The sequence below is a fragment of the Acipenser ruthenus genome, chromosome 22, assembly GCF_902713425.1.
Source record: "Acipenser ruthenus chromosome 22, fAciRut3.2 maternal haplotype, whole genome shotgun sequence".
Lineage (NCBI taxonomy): Eukaryota > Metazoa > Chordata > Actinopteri > Acipenseriformes > Acipenseridae > Acipenser > Acipenser ruthenus.
In genome coordinates, this window is record NC_081210.1 from 5,932,818 (window position 1) to 5,951,173 (window position 18,356).

The window sequence follows — 18,356 nt, forward strand, 5'->3', positions numbered from 1 at the left end:
TGGCAGCGGTGGGATTCGAACCCACGCCATCGAAATGACTGGAGCCTAAATCCAGCGCCTTAGACCACTCGGCCACGCTACCTTACTAAAAACCTACCTATAATAAGGCTTATAGTTGTTGTTTTTTTTTATTATTTTCATTTATAAAAAGCTAAAGAAATCTAACGCTGATTGCCTGAAGCACAGGTTATAACAGCTTCACCAGTAATACTGGAAACTATATTTACAAAGTGGTTGTTATTCTTTAAGCAAAAATGGCCAATGACATTTGTAGGTTACCACGTGTCTGGGAATCCGATTTGAGTAGCAATTCCAAACAATGATTCCCATCTTCGTAAAAAATACTTTGAATAAGCGCGCCAATGGAAGTCCGGTACAGTAAAAGTGTAAAATTCGAAAATGTTAACAAACTGAAACCATACCCACACAGGTTTAATACAGGACTAGTAAGTGAAAACATACACTGGTGTACTCCACGTTTCGTTTTTGTATTGTAATGTACCATATTGTCCAGATGGTGGCGTGTGTTATGTTACCATGCAGCGCAGGTTGTCTGTACTGGTTAGCACCGCGCCATTGCCGTGCACTGGTCTAGTGTGTACGTGCATTGCATGGTTGCTGCAGTGGAGGCTTCATTCAGGGAACATTAGAAACCTGATCCCAGTACAGAGCCAAACCCCTCGCCTCCCATCTCAGTTCAGCCCCCTGGCACCATCTATTCTGAACAGGTCTGTGTTGGCAAACCAGTATGTGAAAAGAGAAGGTGCGTTCAAAACAACCAGGATTTACCACCTTCCGGTAAGGCTTTGGCGATTTGTATTAATCGAGCCGTTGTTGGGTGTTCGAATAAAGTCATTCTTTTTTTAATATGTGAAACCGTTTGGTAAGTACTTTTCTTTTTTGATTCTTTTTTATGTGTTTTATTTTATTTTACAGAGTGGTTTAACCTCCCACTCTTCTACTTCCTCTTTGATAATTATTTTCCATAAACCAATATGTGCACCTATATTTTTTGAGTTAACAGGATTTTAAACATTTGATTTCTTTTTTCATAGACATAGGAACATCACATTCTGTCAATGATGTTTTTAATGTCATGTTTTTAGTAGTACGTCTCAGCATTCATAACATTCCCATACACTTTCTAAATCTGTAATCTAGTTACTATACCATATTTACTCTTTGAAAGACTGCATTCAGTTCAACCTGGGCGTCACTTTCAATTAATTCATGTTTTTAACTGCCGATTATTGTTATTATTTTTTAAACAGTCTTTTATAATGATGTTACAATTCCATGAAAAAGTAAGCAATTTATTGTTAACGTTTTGTAAACCATTATCCGCGACGAAACACAGTCGCTGAACATAACCGGTTTTTCGGGGGATTTATTTAGGTACACTGTATTCCTGTTTGTAACTGTGTTAAACTGAAAATTACTGTTTCTCGAGTTTTTTCGGCTACCAAGAATTCACACGTGCACATCACTTGATTTTTAAATGGACAAATACCACTTGAGTACTTTAAATATTTAGATGTACAATTTTTGCTGGTCAAAGGAAATATTATTATTATTATTATTATTATTATTATTATTAATAATAATAATAATAATAATAATAATAATAAAACCAGAGGCACTGGAACAATGTTTAAAGGTGGGGGTTCTGAAAGCTGAACAAAACTGTAACCCTTGTATGTGATGGAAGCCATGCAAAGCCAGGGGTGCTACCGCACCCCCAGTACCCCTAGTTTCAGCACCCCTGAATACAACTGAAAAAAAACATCTGTTGAATATGACATTGAAAATGCATTTCTGGAAATCAAAATATGACGTTATAAATTGATATAAAAAATGCAAAATTACTACAATTTAAGTTTTTTCAGCAGAAAAACCAAATCGTATTTTTAGGTATATCTAACACATATTGCAAAATAATCCCACTTTTATTATAAAATCAATCTAGAATATGCCAAAGATCTCCTAAAGACAACAAAATAAATGAATTACGAATACAAAAATAGAATTCATATGTGGTGCAAGCGAATACAACAGAAGTCCTTGTTAAGATTGCTTATTTAAAGTGTTAACTGCTAAGGCCAGCGCTTCGTTGAGTTTGGCAACGAGGTTCATGATAAAAAGCACAGAGAGCTGTCTGTGGCATCATACTGCGACTCCTAAAGGAAACTATGTGAAATTCTATAACTGGGTTACTGTACATTTAACCCAAGCCAACCTGTGGTATGCAGCTGTAAATAATAAAATATGCTCCTGTCCCTTGGAATATCAAACTTCAATTCTGTTACTCTTAATCTTTGTAGTTTTATTTTGCCAAACTGTTAAAAAGGAATTGTGTACTGTTTTAAAAGCTACAGTATGAGACAGAGCCTTTTGTGAGGGAAGGCATTTGACTGTAATTTTCCATATGGCTGCAGAACTTTGAATTGACAATTTGCAGTGTTGTCTTCATGTGCAGCCTGAAATGGGATTGGGATTGGGATTGGGATTGGGATGGGGGGGGTGGGGTACAAAGAGTTTGTTTTAGATACATTGCAGCTGCCAAGGTGGAATAGCCCCACCCCGTACAGGCCATTTAACTGCACTCAACTGGAATAGGCCAGTTTGTCAACACAGAGAAGCTTGGCTAGCCAGAAGGCAACTTGCTCCTAACACAAACACACGCTTGCAGTAACTGGCTGCCTGTTTTAACTCTCAGATTATACATGTGTTTGGATCTCAGACTTCAGGTCTAAAAAGCCATATAGTTGAGCCTTATGTTTGACTCAATCCTTCCAATAGCTTGTTTATGCCAAAGCGTAAACTGCAGAACAGGTATTCATGTGGAAGATTGTGTGCAGTTTACCTTGCTTGATACTATGTTAATTAGTAGCCATCATCGGTCTCATTCAGTGTATATACTGGTAAGGAGACACAGTCAGCAACAGGTCTGTATTTTGCTGCACTGTTAATAAGCATTTCCTTTTGTGTTTTAACATGAAACCACACTCCCATAGTTTATTGAAAACACAGAAGCAAATAATCTCCACCCTTTTAAATACACTGACCTTCCACACTGAACTGAATGAGTATGAGTCTCTAATCTCTGCCATGTGATTTAAAGACGTTTTCAACAGGCACTGTGAAGTGTTATGGGTCCAATTTGAAAACTTGCCCAGGCAGAAGACATGCTTTGTTGTACAAGACAGATCCATAACGTTTCAATATTTGCCTCCAGTCACTTGACTTTTGTATGTACACAGATTCTGTTATGTGCTTTTTAATCATCAGTCGAACGGATCACTTCTGCTCTTCAGTAGATGATTGGAGATGATGGGGGCAGCTGCCTCTTATTCATTCTCTGACCAGAAGAGCATCTGCATCAGTCACTACTCAGTATTTCTTTATATTGCTCTGTCTTTTCCAAGTACACTGCTCAGCACTACAATTCTCTGCCTGGCCATGCTGGTCCCTTAATGTCTTCACTACCATTACCACTCAATTCATCCGTGTTTAACTGCCAAGGAACCTGAGTATATGGTCAGTGCTGTAGCCTGCAGCAAATTAATGTGATACTGTACCTGACCTTTTCAAACTGTGCAGGTATAGTATTCAGTGCTAAATAGTAGTTATTTTTGGGTGCACCCAGTATGCAGCAAAGTACAATCACCCTGGGCTGCTGTTAGTAGTAGAATGTATTGTATAGCAAATCTACTGTATGTAAGATATTTGTAAGGGCTGGAGTTCTGAGTTAAATTATCTGTCTTCTCTTATTCACAGATACTCTGTACCGACCCAGTCTACAGTAATAATAACTGCAGCCATGGCAGACAAAGACCTCATCTTCAGCATGGACGTTGTGGACAGTGGCAGGACGAAGCGGGCTGGCTCGCTGGACGACCCAGACAGCGACGAGGAAGACAACTATTACATCTGTCCCATCACAGACGACCCCATCTACAAGGCGAGCGAAATCTGTAACTACCTGAAGAACCTCATTCACAACGAGCAGTACTCCTCCAACGCTCCCACCCAGACCAGCTTCAACGTCAAGGTAAGTGCCTGAGGACCCTGACCTGGACCCCAGCCCTGTCAAAGCAAGCCGTGGCCACCACATGTACACTTACTATGGACATTACTGCAGCAAGATTTTATTTTTTAATTGAAAATGTATACTTTTAAACAATACAAATCCAATACAAATGCTAATATTGTCTCACCACAGTCCAGGTGCTTCTCTCAGCTGTTGCACTACCCCATGCACTATTGCAATTACGTCATTGTCGATATAAATTGTTGTAATCCTAACTTGTTGCATTTTAGTAGTATAATTTGCACTTACTGTATACTGTATGTAAATATTGTTTTGGCATTGTAACCCTGTACTGCCCAGTAACACCTGTAAGTTGCCTTGGATAAAGGCATATAAATAATAAAAAATAATAATAATATTGTCACGAAACCTACCAGAGTGGCAGACTTGTGTTTGTCTGATGCCATTGGCCTAGTTAAGAGGCATTGTTTAAATCAAATTTTCTAATAAAGAACCACACAACCTTTGAATAAGAAGGTGTGACATCTGATAAAGTAGTTATTCACTAGATGAGATGGTAGATGGTTTTTCTTACTAGAAATGAAGGCTCTGGGACAGAATTCTGAATAAATATGCAATCCTCTACTTCAGGCAGCAGTGTCATGTTACAAACTAAAAAGAAAATGATTGCCTTAAAAGGAACTCCTGAAGTTGACAGCCAGGCTTTTCAAATATTGGAAGGGTGTGCTCTTTTGCTCAATGCTGAGAGGGCAAGAGAGAGCAAGAGAGAGGCCAAGAGTGAGGGTGAGAGAGGGCGAGAGAGAGAGAGAGAGGGCAAGAGAGAGGGGGCAAGGGCGAGAGAGAGAGAGGGCAAGATTAGATACCGTCAATGCCACAGAGCTGTAATCACAACGTTGGGGTCATCCACTCTGGGTTATGATGTCAGTTTAAACAAGCTGACCACTTAACAGGGCTGGCTGAATTAGACTGGGGACAGAGCTTGGATCTAGTGGGGTCATCAAACACAGGATTCATTGTGAGCTGAAAAGATTTCTGACAACACAAGACAATGAGAACTGTACAGCAGCTTGTTGCATTTCCCAGTTAACCCTGGGTCCTCTGCAGAATCCTGCTGAGAAATAAGAGCAAGGTTTCCTTGTGTGCAATGCTCTCTGACTACAGTGTGATGAAATACAGAAGCTGTCTGCTTTTTATCATATGTTTCTTATTTAAAGATAGCTGCATTTTTTGTGTGGTCTATGTGTTACTGAATACATTGACTGTTGAATGCACCAGAGCTACTTTTTAAACATAAACTTTAATTCAAAACTTAGAAGAATGTGGTGCAAGCTCACGGTTTTGCATTGGGGTCTGAGCTTAGCTGGTCCGTCTCAATGCATTGTAAGCAACTTGCAGAAAACCCATTTCAAAATACTGCAAAAATGAACCGTGCATAAACTTCTGCTGTGCTTCGAACTGTATAGTGGTTTTGATCTGTACAGCTGCCGTTTCTCGATTTAACTCTCTCTCTCTCTGTTTTACTCTTTCCCAGTTACGTGTCAGATAACGCGTCAGTTTTGACACGTTATCTGGACGAGGTTGGTTACATTCAACTTCCTTCTTCCTTTTAATCTTTTCATTTGTAACTCGGATGGCTTCTGTTGCATTTAGATGCAGTTCAGTATGTGTTGGCTATACAGTCAGCGAGCCACTTTACACGATGTTGTGGAATACCCATTGACAACAGGGATTAAGGGTGCAATCTGTTGAGGCACTGAGTGTCTCTGCTGTTTTTAATGGTTGTGAGCCAGACTCTGTGGACAGTTACCATATTTAACAGTTAATTCTTTCACACTTCTAGACGGTGACTGTAGTGCACCTGTTGCCCACTGTCTGGTGCCCCCTCCTGCCAGGTGTTATAGGCCAGATGCACAATTTCCTCTGGAGTTGGGGTGGGGGGGCTCAGCTGGTCAATCCTTTTTTCCAGCCCTCCCTCCATTTAAGACCTCTATGTAACCAATGTAATTAAATCACTAGTTCATGAACTTGCATATACTCCCTTGACATGCCAGATGACAATTTTTAATGTATTCTACTAAATGCTGGGCAGCCAGGTGCTAAACCTATGTCCACATGCACTGGTTTTCAAGTCATACAATGTGTAGTCTTTATAAGAACAGTACTGTAGTTAATAACTGCTGTTACTTTGCAATGTCATGGGGGGAGGCATTCATACAGAAAGGTTTTGCATACCATACATAAGATTAGAAAGTAAAGCCCATTTTTTTATTACAGTGCAGTGTGTTTTAAACTATCTGAAAATTGATCTGCAGCCAAAAGGAAACTGGGTGTGGCTTCCATACTGCAATAAATTCTGAATGTGGACAGCATGCTTTAAAATAACTCTCTGGATACCCAACAGCACGGCACAGTACAGAACAAAATTTAAGATATGATCAAGGCTTGTATTATTTGTCAGAAAACTGTCACATATGTCTCGGAGCATTTTAAGAGCACATGTTTGATTGACCTAAGTGCTGAGGCAATGCCACAGTCCCCATTGGCCAGCTCCTTTAGTTGTTTGTAATTGCATGGGGTGGGTCTCCAGTCCGATTCTGCATTCAATGCTATGTATTACTGTGTACCCTTAACAGACAGCCTGGAAGAATGCCATCAGGAAAGCCAGGGCAATGCCAGACCCCTGGGCAGAATTCCATTTGGAGGAAATTGAAAAGGAGCCCTGCACTCGCTACAGGTACAGTATGTCTGTCCTGCAGTCTAATATTAAAGCCTTTTGTGACGTCTAGTGCTGGGCCACATACCATAGGGGTTAGAAGCCACTGGTTTGTTGAGAGACAGAGAGAGAGAGAGTAGTTGTCAGTCTGACCTTATTTTAGACACAACACACATACTTTGTAATTAAAATTCTGTTTGTGCTGTGTATATATACCTGTTTGTATGTAATGCAGACAATTTAAATAGAAACACCAGTCCATTTTATTACTAATTTCTTTCTCTAGCTCTATCAGCATAAGTGTTTTGCTTTACGTTTCCCCAGTTTAGTCAAAAAGTAGTGAGTGTGATATTTTTTGTGAAGCGCAGCAATACAAACACAGGTACGCTAAAATAAATATTTTTTGCAATTCCAAAACTGTGCAATCTTTTGCAAACTAAGAACCTGAAACAATTTTGTAAACACAAACTTATATATATCTGTAGTTGTACTTTGGTATATATCGTTTTTCTCCTGGTTACTTATTCTGGTTAAATCTGAAACTAACAAAACAAACATGCTATGTTGTTTTAAGAAAACTGTCTATGCCTTCTTCCATAAGTTTTGTTTACATCTGTGACAGAGTTTCTTTACCACAACCATTATTCAGTTACACAGTTCCTAAAGCACAGCATGTTCCCCTGGTAGCATATACTTGGATAGTGTTGTGCTTGGATAGTGTTGCGCTTGGATAGTGTCCACTGTGCTGGCAGTCAGTTACAGAGCCCAGCTGTGCCAGTGACTAGGAAGCGTGTCAGTTTGTCCTCTAGCAAAGCTGTCATTTCTTGTCTATTTTAAGGTACAATTTTAGTGTTTTTTTGCTCCCCTTAGAACAGTATTTAACAAGCATGAAGATCAGTTTTCTCCCTGCAGCTCACTGGTTTAGACAACACCAATGAGGAATGTGGTGGCATGCTAGCTTGGTAATGGATATGTTTTGTATTCAGGTACAACGCTGTCACGGGACAGTGGGTGGAGGATGAAGTCTTCATCAAGATGGCATCGCAGGTAAGGTGCTACACTTACTAAACATCTGATAAGTATAAACAGCAGCCGCTATGGACACAATATTTATTATGATCCAAATGTTGGAAATTTGTGCTGCCAAGTTTGTGCTTCAAATAAAACAAGGGAGAGATTATTATTACCGAGCTATGTATCTGCAGCTTATATTGCGGATCGTTGTACCGAGCTGCAATTATTATTTTATGGATTAAATTAATTTTGCTAATGGGTATAAAGGACAGAATGAACTGTAAGAGGTCAAGAACGTTTTCTTTTTTTTTTATTGCCTGTAGAATTCGATGTTTTTGTCTAATGTTGAAAGCTGATGGATTCATGCTTTTTCAATTTCAGCCCTTTGGCCGGGGAGCTATGAGAGAATGCTACAGAACGTAAGTTTTGTTTAAGTTGAACCCTGATAAGAATTACAGGAAACTGCAGACTTACCTGTATTCCATTAACACATCTATCACTGTCCTCATAGTCACCAGCTCTTTTCCCCGGAAGACAAAGATAAATAAAGGACATTTTTTCCAAACGTTTGTTCTTGTTGGTTCTGTGTTGTTGGTCATTGTATGTCTTTGTGTATGCTGCATCATGAAAACCCACCCTTGGGAAGAACGCTGCAATGCTTGTAGGCATTGCATTTCTTATATCAAGGCACTGGATTGCTGCTGGTCTAATTTGAGTCGGTATAATTTGAGTCATTAACTGTTTCGTGGTTGTTTTTATATTCAAGTAACTGAATTAGTCTCTTAATTGTTTGTTATGTGTATTGTTGTTTCCTGTGCATTGACTTCCTGTTATGCTTTAGTGTGCTGTACCTGTAAGGTAACAAGCTAATTAAAGGGAGTGAGGTGCACCTGTAAAAGTGGGCGGGGCTAAGCAGGTGTAAAGAGGGCAGAATTCCACGAGCACTCGGTTCTACACAGACCGTTGCTGTGATATCCCAAAGCTAGGGCTAGAGGGAAGTATAATATAATCTATACTCATTTATTTGATTTTGAAAGTTAGTTATTTTTGTTTATCTCTTTTTATTCTATTATTTTATTCGGTTGTTTTTATTAAATATTTTCAGTGTAAATATATTTGCAAAGTGGTTTTCTGCATTGGAACGTCGACATTTGATAAATAAGTTTAAAATTGTTTTCTTTATTTAATCCCGGGGACTTGGATTAGCGCTCGGCTAAAAAGGAACCCTGTGACAATGGTCATATATAGATGTTTCTCTTAACCAGCACATAAGGAGAGATTCTTAGCTTATACTTGAGTGCAGATTGTTTTCAGACAGTTTATTCAGAGGTCTTTTGCAAAGGAGCTTTTATTTAAGCTACAGGGCATGTTTCAATATGACAGAATCCAATTAGGATGTTTATAAGTGTCCAGGTGTCATAATTAGATTTGAGAAATGTTTTTTTAATTTGCTTATAAGCTTCTGATGTGCACAATATTAACCTTGACAAGACTATTTGTACTTATCTGAATAGAAGCCATCTCAAGAATTTCATTTAAGGAGCTAATGGCCCTCGGTTAAGATTGTAATGAGATGAGCCTGCTGGGGTGTGCAGTTTGCAGAGAGGAAATGAGTCTGTGTTAGTTGAGCTCAGTGTGTGGAGTCGCGCACGTCGCTTGCTAGCTGTTTACATGCAAATTTGACTCTATTTGCAACACTATCCCTTACCCTCCAGCAAAACAGCAGCTCAGATTTTTCTTAAACAATATGAATTAATAAAGGGAACAACTGGGGTTTTTTTTAATCACATACAGTGTGTTTATTCCTAAAGCCCAGTTCAGACTGTCCTAATCAAACTTTTCATTTTAGTCAAATCTTCATGTGTTTTTTTTCTTTCTTTTTGATTCATCAGGAAAAAGCTGTCCAATTTCTCACACAGCCACAACTGGAAGTCAGCCTCAAACTATGTGGCCAAGCGGTACCTGATGCCAGTGGACAGAGACGTGTACTTCGAGGATGTGAGGCTGCAGATGGAAGCCAAGCTCTGGGGAGAGGAATACAACCGGCACAGACCCCCCAAGCAGGTGAGAGTGAGATTGGACCTCTTAGGGAGCTAGCCCAGACCAGTCCACCCTGCTGACCTCACAGTGGAGCATGCAACTTAAAACGGATGCTTTGAGAGCTGTGACCGCTATAGAAAGAGCTCTGGTTACCCCTGCCACTGCCTATGTGCTGGATATGACGGTTTACTGTGCTGAGCCTCTAACTGAGGCGCTGACGAGAGACAGCCCCAGCGTGCTTGACTGTTCATGGGTGTGTCTCTTGTTTGGAAGTCGTTTGTTCCAGTGGTGGGAAATAAAATATTTTGTGGGTGCTCTCCCCCGAGTATATGCCTTCCTTGATTCCAGTGCTTGAAACGTTGTATTCCACCCAGTGCAATGTTTCTGAGTAAGAGGACTGTGTTTGTCATGGTTGTGGCATGCTGGAAGAGTCCTGTCTGTCCCGGCAGGTTGACATCATGCAGATGTGTATTGTGGAGATGAAGAACCGTCCAGGCAAGCCTCTGTACCACCTGGAGCATTACATTGAGGGGAAGTACATCAAATACAACTCCAACTCGGGCTTCGTGCGCGACGACAACATCCGCCTCACACCGCAGGTCAGCTTCAGTTCAGGGACCTTTTCATTGATGTTCAATTCAGTTGGACAGAATCATAAAATACTGATCAGTGCTTGAACTATTTTAAGGTGCAGTGTTCCATGATGAATGAATAGGAAACCGAACATTTCCTCTCTAGAAGGGTCTCTAGAATGTTTGCAGGCAGCAGATGTTGTGATAATTATTTTCTTCCAAGTGATTTCGGTTTTTATTTATGCAATGTGTAATTCATGCAACCCCCTTTTATTCCGGCAGGCCTTTAGCCACTTCTCTTTCGAGCGCTCGGCTCACCAGCTGATCGTGGTGGATATCCAGGGGGTGGGCGACCTCTACACTGACCCCCAGATCCACACGGACTGTGGCACCGACTTTGGGGACGGAAACCTGGGTAAGTCTCTCGGCCTACCCTTCTTTACAGTGCTAGATGGAACATGGGGAGTGCAATATTTAATAAGAATGAACAGGCTCTTTGAAGAATTATTTTTAAAGTTCAGTCTCTTTAGGGGCGGGGGGTGGGGGGAGTGTTATGGTTATCATCAATTAAAAACAAATCAGTGTATAGGGTTTTTTGGTCTACTTATTAACTGTGATGCTGTTGAAACTGGAAAAGCTGGAAATGTAGTATGATGGTTTAAAAGGCGCTAAAAAGACCATTTATGTGCAACTTGATAAGCGTTTTTAAAGAAATGCATTGAAGCCACATCGTTGTGGGGTTTGCAGTTCAGGTGAACAGTGTATATACAGTACTGAGTCGTGGTTGACTGTCTCTCTCTCTCTCTGTGCTGCAGGTATAAGAGGAATGGCTCTATTCTTCCACTCCCACCTCTGCAACAAGATATGCAAAAGCATGGGCCTCACGCCATTTGATATTTCCCCCATGGAAAAGGCTACGCTGGACTGCACCAATAAGCTCCTGGTGAGTTGAGCACATACACTGACTGTGTCCCATAGCTAGCTAGCGGTATACTGAGAGCAGTTCTCTCTCTAGGAATCGGCAAAGACAGTGCTGCGAGGCTGCGAGGAGAAGTGTGGCAGCCCTCGCGTGCGCACCATCTCCACAGGCTGCCTCCCCCCACTGCTGTCCCACCTCTCTGAGTCCTCCTGCCCTGACGACATGAGTGACGGGCCCTTGGACTCTACCCCCTGCTCCCCTGCAGGCCTGTACCCAGAATCCTTTAGGAAATCTCCCCTGGGTGAGTCGCACACTCTCCGTGAAATACAAAAAATAAACTACAGATTAAAATGATGTGAGATTAGAATCAGGAACCAGTACGAAAGAGGCTTTATTTATTGTAAACTTACTTTATCTGTATAAAATAATAAGCTTGTATTTGCAGAATTAGCACCACTTGTTTAATGGGAATTGTCCTTGGAATACAAAACATTTTAATTAAGAGAATGGGGAATGGTGGCATAGAAAACACTCTGCAGACCGAGCACTGTCAATTACTGAACTTCCTCAGTGTCAGTGTAGCTGCACCTCAGTAACATCCAGAAGGTAGTATGCCTTACTAAATAATCACTTCTTTCAATTCTGTCTTTCAGGCTGGTCTCTGTTAAATGATGTCGATGCCGGCTCATTCGAAGCCAATAATAACATTCATGAACACAGGGTAAGCATCTGTACATATATCTAGGGAACTGCTTATCCATTTCTGACAATACTTGCTAAGGGCACTCATTAGCACAAGTTTAGGAGTCTGTCTGTCTGTCTACCCATTTTATCACAATTACATTTTTACATATATCTAGAGAGCTGATCTCCAGTTGTGATGAAACTTGTAGTGGCTTGCAGTATAACTAGATGTCAGGACTGGATTGTAAGAGCTGATGCAAGTTCTAGCTTGTTGTAAATGTGGAAGTGCGCTGGTGATAAGCTTGTAAACAGGAAGGGATTTGCTCAGCCCAGCCACATGCTTATCAGCTCCCTGATAGGCTGCTCCATGCATGACCTCCTGCATGGCCTCTGTTTGTCAACTCATTGCAAATCAGTCCTGCTTTCTAAGCATGACAAGCACGTAGATAAGAAATACTTGTTAAATTAACTGACTCTATAATAAAAAGAAATTGAACTAGTAATAAACAATACACAGAAATACTTCTGAATACATTTTTCATGTTATGCCAGCAAATGTTAAAAATCTAAATAAAAGTTGTAATTACTCTCTCCTCCTCCTCCTCCCCCCCACCCAGGACTCAGATGGTGGGGACAGTGGCTATCCCAGTGAGAGACGAAGTGAGGGGGACGACGTGGAACACAGAGCCAGGGTAAAACTCCTTCTCTGCTCCATTCACCGAAAACACAAAACCGGCCTTTATACAGACAACACTTGAGTGTTAGTACTCATGTAAGTGTCCTAGGCAATGTTTTTGACACTGAGAAAGCACTCTTCAGTGAGCATTGCCACTTGTGTTGTTTCTGAATACAGTTCTATAGAAGTTTATATCTCAGTTCCATCGCACCCACACAGTTGTGTTAACTCGGATGGTGTTAGAATAGAGAAGGAAATAAAACTAGCTTGCGACATTGTGGCTCCAGCATTGCAATGTCCAATGTGGTGAGCACTTGAGGAAATTATGTATGTAAGGTATATGTTAGGACCTATTTTCTTTACATTTTTTCTATAAACAGAGTCTCGCAGGATATTTGTTGATTTTCAGCAAAAAAATAAAAAAAAACATGCATATCCTGTCTCTAACCCCCTCATGTCCTCATAATTCTTCTCACAGAGTTATCTCTGTGTGTTTATCCAACTGCTGCAGCGGCTTCAGACCGTAACAAGTCAGGTTTAGAGTGATTGTCACCATGGTAGATCTTAGTCATGCACGAAGGATTTACAGAGCAATTCAGAGCAATCTCTGTTACACTGCTCCTCCAGGAAGGAAGAAACACAGAGTCCATAACTCACTAATGTTATTACCATGCTTTAGAAGGGGGCCTGGAGGCAAAGATCAGTGATACAGTGCTATTGGTTTTATGTAGAGTTTATGAAAAGTGAAGGGGTGATAATAGCTCGGAGATTTGTTTTATTGCTAATCTGGCTCGGGTATCTCCCTTGTGTTTGCTTGTGTGGTGGCCTTGGATCTTTCACAGACAGTTTAATAGTGGGGAGCTCTTAAAGCAGCATTGTGAGCATGTCGGCTTGTTTCTAAATTGTGCTTCAATGTTGTTTGCATTATTGCTTAGGCCAGCTCGCTCAACAGCAGAAGATGCTATGAGTCGGACGAGGACAGTATTCGACGGGTAAATACCAAACCTTCCAACAATCATCATCCAACCCTCTCAACCCTACCCCTGTCTCCCATCTCTCCCATCTAATACACCTCATGTGGCCTAGAGGCGTAACACCCCACATGTCCTCATTGTATCCATATTTTCTCTCCTAACCAGCAAAGAGTGGCTATCGCCTTCAAGCCACCCTCCTCTAACCCTATAAACAGCCCCCTGATCAACACGGTGATTTTTGCATGTGCACCTGCACCCCCCTTCATGTAACCCCTAACCATTGATATGTTTTCTCTGCTTTTCAAACTAAATGCCTTGGTAAAAAGGGTGGATGTTGTTTATAAATAGATGTTCATGTGTTTGTCCTGGCAACTTCTTCAACAGCAAGATCTTCTCTTCAGATACTGAAGCGCATGCAAAGATTACTCCAAATCGCTGTGTGTAAAACAGTCCTTATTGTAGAAATGAAAACCTTGGTTTTGCATTACCGTACATCAGTTACAATATCCCATATGACGGTAATATACATTAACATCCCATATACAGTATGCATGATAATGACAGTATCCAGGCAAGGGGTGTGTTGCATTTTCCAGGGCTGATCCAGACAAGAAACTACTGATCTGATCAACAACAACTGAATGAAAATGGATATTTTCCATGACACAACTGAGGATCAGCCCTGTGGGTTCTTATTTTGCTGTAGTGGAAGGATGGAGTTTGTTTTCAGACTCGTGTCTTTGTTTCCTCCTCCCTGGTGTTCAGCTGACGGAGGAGAAGTGGAATGTGTACCACGCGTCTCACTCGCATGTTCACCGGCCCTCGTGTGTCGCTGTCGAGGTGAAGAGACTCAACGCCCTGGTACAGGAGAAGAAGATTGGCAAGTCCAACCTGGGGAAGGTGAGCTCCAGCCTCCACGCATTACAATACAAGGGAATTCGTTAAACCTTTAGTAGAAGATATTCACAAACCGTTTACCACTGCGCTTTTATTTTTTTAGAAGCAGAAAACAAAACTTAAATCCTACAAAGCTTCAAACAAATACCTCAGTAAGTTAAATTAGGAGTGCCATAGTAATTTGAAGTGTTGAAAGTTCTGCCTAATAAATCTGGAATATTTTACATAGTGTATAGGACAGGGGGGGGGGGGGGGGGTCTGTTTACTTCAGTCTCTGTATGTTGTTAAGCAGAAAGCAACGGCACACCACAGAATTTGTATTATTTCTTTATTTATTTGTCCACCTGTAAATGTGGAATGCTATACAAACCCCTGTGTGTGGAATGTGCGGAGTGTACATACTGAAGTGTATGACCTCAGGTCCATTTGGCCATGGTGCGGTACCACGAGGGGGGTCGGTTCTGTGAGAAGGACCAGGAGTGGGACCGGGACTCTGCCGTCTTTCACCTGGAGCACGCGGCGATGTGTGGGGAGCTGGAGGCCATTGTCGCCCTGGGACTCATGTACTTCCAGATGCCTCACCACATCCTCACAGACGTCACTCTGGAGGTGAGCTTGGAGGAAGAGGGGAGCACTTTGCATTAAGTTCCATTTCAGAATTTTTTTTATGTCATAATTACAAAAAGTGTTACCAGTGCCATAAACGTGAATAGAAGTTACTCAATTATGAAATGGTTTCAAAGGTACACCTTTTTTTGAAGTAATCATTTGAAATCCTTGGCCACATTAGTGCTCATCCACGTTAATACAAATAAGTACGTGGATAAGTGGTTGTGTAGTCAGTGGGCAAGCTGAAACCTCCTCAGCTGTGGGTTGGGCAGGTTTCATTGGATGAGCTACAGTAATTGAGGCATGGCAACTGTAAATAGCTGAAGGTGACAGGCTGTCAATCACAGCAGTAAACAAACTCGCTATCTAACCTTTTCACTGGCCTTGTTGAGGGTCTTCACTGTTAACACTGCAAGCCAGCCACTGTCAACATACACTTCTGGGTCAAAAAACTATTGAGGTCACTTCCTTATATTTAAAGATTGAGTAAGGACTTTGCTGCCAAGGAATCACAAAGTATAATATGTTCAGCTTGGTTTTTTAGAGCATTTTACAGCACTGGGGGTGGCTCCTTCATTTCATCCACAACATATACGTGGTTATAGGTTGATCAGTTCAACCCCTTGGAGTCTTTGCAAGTTTAAAGTAAATTGAAATGAGATGTAAAAGTTTAGGGATTTGTACCATACTTACTCCACTGGGTAACAAGGACATCATCATAACTGGAAATGTGTTCCTTTGTCACGCTTTCCGTCAATAGAATTTAAACCCAACATGTGACAGAACCCAAAGGGATTTTTTATTTCTTTTATTTTTTTTATTTTGTATAAAGGATACCGAAGAGAACCGAAAGAAAGGGTTTGCCTACCTGTTGCAGGCCGCTGAAGCCGGGGACCGTCCGTCCATGATCTTTGTGTCCCGAGCGTTCGACTCTGGACTCACCCTGCCTCCTGACAGGTGAGCAGGCACAGGAGCGGACCACTGTGGTTCTGTGTGCAGGGCATCTCCCTTCAAATGCGTAGCTTTAAACCTCTTTCTTTATTTCCAGAGCTCCTGATGTTATGTCAAGTAAGGTTGGTTGTTTTTCGTGGTTGCATATTCATTCAACTTGGGAACACAGTCCTAAAGTTGAACAATTCACCATGTGGGGATTTTATTAAAAATATATTCTAGATTGTTTACTGAGGTATAAAAAAAGCATAACTGTTTTTTGATTGAGTAAAGAAGCGTGGAGATTTATTAAGAGGAGAACATTGAGATCCTGCAAGCCATTTCCATGAGCTTGCTGGTTGTTCTGTGTCTGCAGGAGCCAGGACTGGAAGGAGGCGGTGCGCTGGTACGACACAGCGCTCAACATGACGGATTACGATGAGGGCGGAGAGTACGACGGAATGCAGGATGAGCCCCGCTACCTCCTCCTGGCTAGAGAGGCCGAGATGTACATGGAGGGAGGCTTCGGCCTGGAGCCAGACCCCCAGAAAGCAGGTAACAAACAAAAGAAAGAGAGAGAAGCTCTTCTGGGAGAGTCGCACCTGGTTTCCATGAATTAACAAGGGCCCGTTCCATCACGCATACTGTAGTACAGTAGATTCCATACAAGCAAAACCAAGTGTGCTGAATGCCGTCTTCCCTAGCAGAGCTTATAAGTTTACTTCCACTGAGTGAAGTTCTGTAAAAGCCCGTTTTGACTTGAACACAGCAAAGAATTACAGGAACAAATTAAAGAAAGGAGTGCCCTGTTTATCATTGACAGGCCGTGTTCATGTTTTATTTTTCCAGGCGATCTGTTCACAGAGGCAGCGGACGCAGCGATGGAGGCCTTGAAGGGCAGGCTGGCAAACCAGTACTACATGAAGGCAGAGGAGGCCTGGAGCTTGATGGAGGAGTGAGCAGCACACCTAGCCCCACGCAGTCACTGCGTCACCGAGCAGCTCTCGCAGGAACAGGTCTCCAACCAGACTGTTGAACTGTTTACAAACCAAATGTACCTTTCTGTGTTTGTGTCAGTGTTTCCGTCCACTCTGCTTGTCGTTTCAGTCTTGTTATATGTTTACCCAGTGCAAAAAAATATTGCCTGGGGAGTGTGTCATTTTTATGTTGTACAAGAGGTCTTCATTGAAGCATTATGCATGGACATTTTTTCTCTTGTGTTGGAGAATCCTATGGTGTCTTGAGAAGCCATCAAGTTGGCTGTTCTACTGTAATAGTGAATGGATATTTTGTAGATTACATTTAGTATCCTTGTCTTTACATAGGTCTGGGACTTTCTTTTCATTTTTCTGTGCACTTATATCAATCATATTGGGTAGTGAAATATATATTTAGCTTAAAGGTAGAACACAAAATAGATTTTTGTAATTGTTTTATATTGTAAAAAAAAAGGTGGCCTTTTTTAAAAAAAAAAAATATATAGTTTACACAAATGTATATAAAAAAAACTTGAATAGTTTTTAAAACTTACTTTTAATAAAGGTTGTATGGTAGTTTGCTAAAAACAGTTTTCAAGAAACAAAAACTGGCCATTTTTGCACTTTGGAAATCCTTTTTTTAGCTGAATGATTATGTAAAACTGTTATTGTGTTTAGTTTAAGTTGCATGTGCAAAGATAGTAAGAAATCTTAAGCTGTGTATATCGATAAAACATGTACCTGTCCGGCATGGCTGAATGTGAATGTCTGGTTTTCAAACTGCACTTCAGAATAAAAGTTTGTTGCAGATATTTTCAGATTTATTTTCTGACTTGTGATTAGTCTTGACGTGTTTCTTTATTTTCCACTTCATAAAGTTCCTGAAGAAAAATGATATATATATATTTCTTAGACATGTTCCTAAACAGACCTATTTGATTTGTGTCTCACACTTTGTATAACCAGAAAAATATATTCCCAGAAGGGATTTTTTCTTTTTTTTTCTTTTTTTACACACACAATAATGCCAAGGCTGCTGACCTCTGGGTGACCCTTTCGCTCAACCTGCTGTTCCTGGTCGTCCAGCAGATCTGTAACCTTGTATTGTCCTGTAACACCTGTAAGACGCCTTGGATAAAGGCATCTGCAAAATAAACTAATCATTATTTTTATTGCATTATACTGTATAATCAAACATGAAGATGAAATTTATATATTCTTTGATGGAACATTGAATATACACCACACTATGCTCTTAAAATGACTTTACTATAATGACATTACAATCTTTAGTTTTGAT

At 40.9% G+C, this 18,356-nt stretch overlaps 1 protein-coding gene and 1 non-coding gene across 4 annotated transcripts; one reads left to right on the forward strand and one right to left on the reverse strand.

Annotated features, from left to right (window-relative positions):
* trnal-uag (transfer RNA leucine (anticodon UAG)) lies at nucleotides 1–82 on the reverse strand. The gene has a single exon. It is a non-coding gene; the product is annotated as a tRNA-Leu (tRNA).
* Nucleotides 83–532: 450 nt separating this feature from the next.
* eef2k (eukaryotic elongation factor 2 kinase) lies at nucleotides 533–17,880 on the forward strand. Of its 3 annotated transcripts, none has more exons than XM_034051600.3 (18): nucleotides 533–883; nucleotides 3,778–4,051; nucleotides 6,685–6,785; nucleotides 7,751–7,811; nucleotides 8,160–8,197; nucleotides 9,671–9,842; nucleotides 10,268–10,417; nucleotides 10,673–10,805; nucleotides 11,206–11,333; nucleotides 11,406–11,610; nucleotides 11,963–12,030; nucleotides 12,611–12,685; nucleotides 13,605–13,661; nucleotides 14,409–14,543; nucleotides 14,961–15,149; nucleotides 15,982–16,106; nucleotides 16,456–16,634; nucleotides 16,929–17,880. In XM_034051600.3, the coding sequence occupies exons 2-18, from the start codon at nucleotides 3,821–3,823 to the stop codon at nucleotides 17,036–17,038; spliced, it is 2,157 nt and encodes a 718-aa protein (XP_033907491.2). In that variant the 5' UTR covers nucleotides 533–883; nucleotides 3,778–3,820; the 3' UTR covers nucleotides 17,039–17,880. The 3 variants fall into 3 exon arrangements, with proteins under 3 accessions (XP_033907491.2, XP_058851878.1, XP_033907490.2); XM_058995895.1 differs by having other exon boundaries at nucleotides 533–763; XM_034051599.3 differs by having other exon boundaries at nucleotides 534–798.
* Nucleotides 17,881–18,356: the final 476 nt, after the last annotated feature.